Source organism: Takifugu rubripes, chromosome 22, assembly GCF_901000725.2.
Source record: "Takifugu rubripes chromosome 22, fTakRub1.2, whole genome shotgun sequence".
Taxonomy (NCBI): domain Eukaryota; kingdom Metazoa; phylum Chordata; class Actinopteri; order Tetraodontiformes; family Tetraodontidae; genus Takifugu; species Takifugu rubripes.
This window is the reverse complement of record NC_042306.1, coordinates 2,743,433-2,748,594: the sequence shown is the minus strand read 5'-3', so window position 1 is coordinate 2,748,594 and position 5,162 is coordinate 2,743,433. Positions and strand designations below refer to the sequence as shown.

Here is a 5,162-nt window from a genome sequence, read left to right as displayed (position 1 = left end):
TTGTCCATCTCTGGTTCATTTTATTGTCTTTATTTTGACTAAAATGGTCGAAATAAAATGTATCCAATCAAAATGTTAAGGTCTGAGGTCTTGGGAGTTTTTGTTTGGATCAATAAGAGCACAATTTCTACTAAATCTACCGTTCTGCTTACATAACTTAAAATTGCATTATTACGCAAGTCTTATAACACAGTTCTACACGTCATCGATGTTGGCTGGTCTGTTCTTTATTAACAGACTAGACAGGAACATAACCAGAGGCACAGCTTGGCAAAATGTCAAAATGGATTAGAAAAAGGATGGATTGATCAACGCTGTCACTCAACACGGAGTCTGTTACAACAACCAATGAGGATGGAATATGGGACTAAAAGGTTGTAAAATGTGCTTAAAAAGTTGTTCATTTAAGGACATGGTAATTTATCAGTGATAACGCAGCGGTTGTAGCTAATCAGGAAAATCATGGAAAGCCCTCTCACACAAGAGAGGAGCTGCTGCAAGACAACAGCTCTGAATTGCTGATCAATATTCTGGATAAGGGTCGGGAGGATGGAGGTGGAGGCAAGCTTGCCAGCAGTGATGTGATGAGACGGTTGCGGTGAAGCGGGGATCAGATAAACACATTAAATAGAGCACCTATTTAGCTCTAAATTAAATTAATAGAACATGACACTGAGTTTGTGTGTGTATTGATAATAGCATCTTTGAGCATAATTTCTCATTTAGAGTTTAAGCAAAAATAGTAAAGGGTTGGAGTTATCATTCAAACAATGAGTATCAAAATCCACCAAGACCTGGAAGATAAAGTGTGAACAATAACACTGAGTGGGGAAAAATAATTTGATTATTTTATCTTTTCCACGGGCACAAAGGCTAATTAGTGAGTCACTTTTGCTTGCTAATCAGCAGCAGGCTGCAATGTAGATCTAGTCTGTGTATGCTCCTAATTTAATTACTAAGATGAATTACATATTTGCATTCTGATCATGTTGTTGAGATTTCCGAGGACAAAGCAAGGACCTAATTTCACCTGACATCCTTTGTTAAAAAGGGTGTGGGTCTGCTGTCTCTGACCATGGTTAGATGCATCAAGAATGGACAGGGGCAGATTTTGTTTAGGTCAGGACCTGATTACAGGCTTTGGTTATCGGATCAGCACCACACCTCAACATCTTAAAAATGGAGCTGGTGGTCTGCCATGGCAATCCGAAACAAAGACTGCACATAGAAACTGATTAAGTTGATGAGTTTGGTGTCGGTCTGTGCTGGAAGGGTGAGCTTAGGAAGTCTGGATCTGAGAGATGAGATTATTAACTCATAGGTTAAAGTTGGATGTATGTTGAGATGTTAAGTTGTATTGAATTGTAGAAATATTGTTTTAATTGTTCCACTTTAAATGTTTAATGTTTTGAGTTTCGGTTTATTTACAAGGTGTGAAACACTAAGTATGTTCATTTTATTTACCTCATAAGTTGATGCTGACCATGAAAGATTATTTATGATTAACTTACTGAAGTTTCTGCCGGCGCAAAACCCCCACTGAATGGAAATGAGTGACGTCTGTTCTTACTTTAAGCAGCAGATGTCTGCTCCAACCGATTAGTAGGAAGAGGACGGGAGGGCTCAAAATACCTAAAAAAGACAATTCTCTCCACCAAGTCCTGATTAAGTGATTGCCCGGGGTTCGCTGTCCCTCCAGGACCCAGTTGACTGATGGCTGATTCTATGCTGACGACACCACAGTGATTCTCATGACACATGAGTTCCTGACTGCAAATGAGTGGAAAATATTGTTGCATTCTACACATTTTAAAGAGAGAAATGACAATAAACCCCCCCCCTTAGCAAGAAGTGAGCAAAGACCAACTAACCAGTTTAAACCCAAAACTTTGTCTGGCATGAAGGCGACAAAAAGAGTTGCGTGGATCCATGCATGATCACATTACATTTTCATCTATTTTTAACCAACCGAAGTAAAGGTTCACATCTGCACGTTCATCTTTTCTGAGGTAAGATGGAAAAACAAGTGAGTTTGGAAGAAATATACTGGCTGGAAGTCAAGGAACAAATGGGGGAGGGGTAAAGACAGTTTTTCTATAGATATACATTCCTGGTTTCTTTGATAAAGATGAATTAAGCAAGTTTCTCATGCTTAAATTTTTGTATAAAAACGACCAACACAGATTTAGACTGTACCGATCAAAAATGCTGACTTTCAACTATAGATTGTTCTGTGTTTTTTCACATTTTTTTCCTCCAAAAGTTTACCTACCTTTTCAGTACTTCATTTAATATTTCTAATCCATATAGTGCTTTCTTAAAGAATACTACAATTATTTTAGAGACTAATAATGCTCTTGCAAATGTCCTGGTTGTAATCTTCAAAGAAATGTTTATAGAAACCACATATGGTTTTACTCTAAACATTTATGACCCAGGAATGAATTGACTGTTTCCCATGCTCGTGGAAATTTACTAGATCTAGAGTTCCTGAAACATGAAACCTGACTCACGAAGGGGGAGTAAAAGTCTGTTCTGAGCCTATAATAGCTGAGACCTTGTTACAGTGTGAGACAGCTCTGCGATGGCATCTGTGTTGCTGATCCTTCTGACTTTCCTTGTTGCTCTCTTAGGAGGACTTTACCTACTGGGGGTTTTTCGACAGAGGCGACCAGGAGAGCCCCCTTTGGATAAGGGACTAATACCATGGCTGGGTCATGTCTTAGAGTTCCGCCGGAACACCTGGAGATTCTTGGAGAGGATGGAGAAAAAACACGGTGATGTGTTCACAGTCCAGCTGGCAGGATTTTATATTACATTCATTCAGGACCCCATGTCATTTGGGGCCTTTGTTAAAGAGAGTCGAGAAAAACTGGACTTTAGGAAGTTTGCATCTCATCTGGTCCGCAGAGTGTTTGGTTACTCATCTATTCAAAATGACCATGATATTCTCAATGCTTCCAGCAACAGACATCTGAAAGGTGATGGCTTGGAGGTGATGACGCAAGCAATGATGGTCAATTTGCAGAACCTGATGCTGCATAATGTTGAATCATCTTCAGACCAAGTGACCTGGAGGGAAGAGAAACTTTTTGCTTACTGCTACAATATTGTTTTCAGAGCTGGATACTTGTCCCTTTATGGCAATGAGCCATTTGACTCAAAAATAAGCCAGGAGAAAGCCAAAGAGAAAGACAGAGCTGAATCAGAAGCGTTGTATCACGAGTTCCGCAAATACGATCAGTTATTTCCCCGACTGGCTTATGGGGTCCTGCCACCAAAGAAACAGAGGGAGGCAACAAAATTACTGGAATATTTCTGGAATGTCCTGTCTGTCCAGAAGCTGAAGGGCAGAGATAACATCAGTCGCTGGATATGGGATGTGCAGGAGGGCAAAGACAATGCAGGTGTAAAAGAGGACATGATAACCAGATACATGTTTGTGCTTCTTTGGGCCTCTCAGGGCAACACAGGACCCTCTTCTTTCTGGTTGCTCCTCTTCCTCATGAGACACCCTGAAGCCATGAGATCAGTGAAGGAGGAGATAGATAAGGTTGTGAGAGAATCTGGACAGGAAGTCAAGCCGGGTGGTCCTTTGGTCAACCTGAGTCGTGAAATGCTGATGAAGACGCCGATCCTGGACAGTGCCGTTGAAGAGACCCTCCGACTCACTGCTGCACCCCTCCTCACCAGAGCAGTGCTCCAAGACATGACCCTCAAAATGGCTAATGGCCGGCAATACTTCATTCGTCAGGGTGACAGAGTGGCTCTATTTCCGTACAGTGCTGTTCAGATGGACCCTGAGATTCACCCGGACCCTCATTCTTTCAAATACGATCGCTTTCTCAATCCAGATGGCAGCAAGAAAACTGATTTCTACAAAGCTGGGAACAAGGTGAAGTACTACACCATGCCTTGGGGATCTGGGATCTCCATGTGCCCAGGGCGCTTCTTTGCCACCAATGAGCTCAAACAGTTTGCCTTTCTCATGTTGCTCTATTTTGAGTTTGAGCTGATAAATCCCGATGAGGAGATTCCTGAAATCGACTACAGTCGATACGGATTTGGAACGATGCAGCCGGACAGAGACCTTCAGTTTCGATACAGACTGAGATATTAGATATTTTTTCCTGTGAAGCATTTAATTTACATGATAGCATATTGTACATGCTTTGTGTGATGAAGTCACAAGGGTATTCTTATATAGACAGAAAAGTTGGACATTATTTTACCGTTTACACCGGCTTTAATGAACAAACTCAAATCTCATTTACCTTGCTTTTGTTTGGTCACCATGGTAGTGGAGCATATAAATATATAACATCTAAAGTTGGTATTCTTGTTTTAATCTAGGTAATAATTCATTCAAAAACACAATCCAAAGTCACAATGTGTACAATACAAATAAAGAACACTGGACAGTTACCATCAGAATAAGCTTTGTCACAGTTCTTATTTCATAGCACCATCTGACATCACTTGCTGCCAGCATCTGTACTTTATTACCGATGTAAAAATAAACTGTTATGAAAGCAGGAATGGAATCGGAGCTCTGCAGTTCTAAAATCACAAGCAAAGAAATAAGCTTGTTTTGATGAGATATATCAAATATATTCAGATATAATGAAATGCAACGGGCCTGACAGCCCAGCTAACTGCAGCTATAACTCCAGCCCTCAACTTCAAAGAATCTTGTTTTAACCTTAGCCTTGAACATGAGCCTTAGCCTTTTAATGGCCCCTTTTGAGATGAGGACCAGCCAAAATATTCTGACTTTCCAAAAATGCCCAAAATTTTCCCTGAAGAATTGTTTGTAAGAATTTATACGTGTTCAGTGTTGCTTGTGGCAGGAAACAGAGGCGGATCTGTTAAGCTGTCAACTGGTGAGACATGAGGAAAAAGTGGGCATATTGGTATGTTTTCGAATCATTAATAATCCCCCCAAATCATGGACACTATAAACGCCAATTTATTCCTGTGTAAACAAGTTTGCATTAGCTACAAGATATGTGAGGCGCTCATCACCTAAGACCACTGTGCTTGTCACAGAACAAAGTGGTGAGACAGCCGGTAGCAATTACAGGAAGTGGCCCCCCTGATAATTGAAAACATATGCCTTAAAAATAAATCTTTAAACTTCCCGGCAGCTGGATGTGACAGTA

At 40.6% G+C, this 5,162-nt stretch overlaps 1 protein-coding gene across 1 annotated transcript; it reads left to right on the top strand.

Moving 5' to 3' along the window:
• The first annotated feature begins 2,554 nt into the window (after nt 1-2,554).
• On the top strand, nt 2,555-4,433 carry LOC101080232 (5-beta-cholestane-3-alpha,7-alpha-diol 12-alpha-hydroxylase-like). Its single transcript, XM_003975328.3, has one exon. It carries the CDS (start codon nt 2,585-2,587, stop codon nt 4,118-4,120), a length of 1,536 nt encoding a protein of 511 aa, XP_003975377.2. The 5' UTR covers nt 2,555-2,584; the 3' UTR covers nt 4,121-4,433.
• Nucleotides 4,434-5,162: the final 729 nt, after the last annotated feature.

Coding starts and splice junctions, on each gene's coding strand:
- LOC101080232 (XM_003975328.3), top strand. CDS start 2,585: ATGGCATCTGTGTTGCTGATCCTTCTGACTTTCCTTGTTGCTCTCTTA.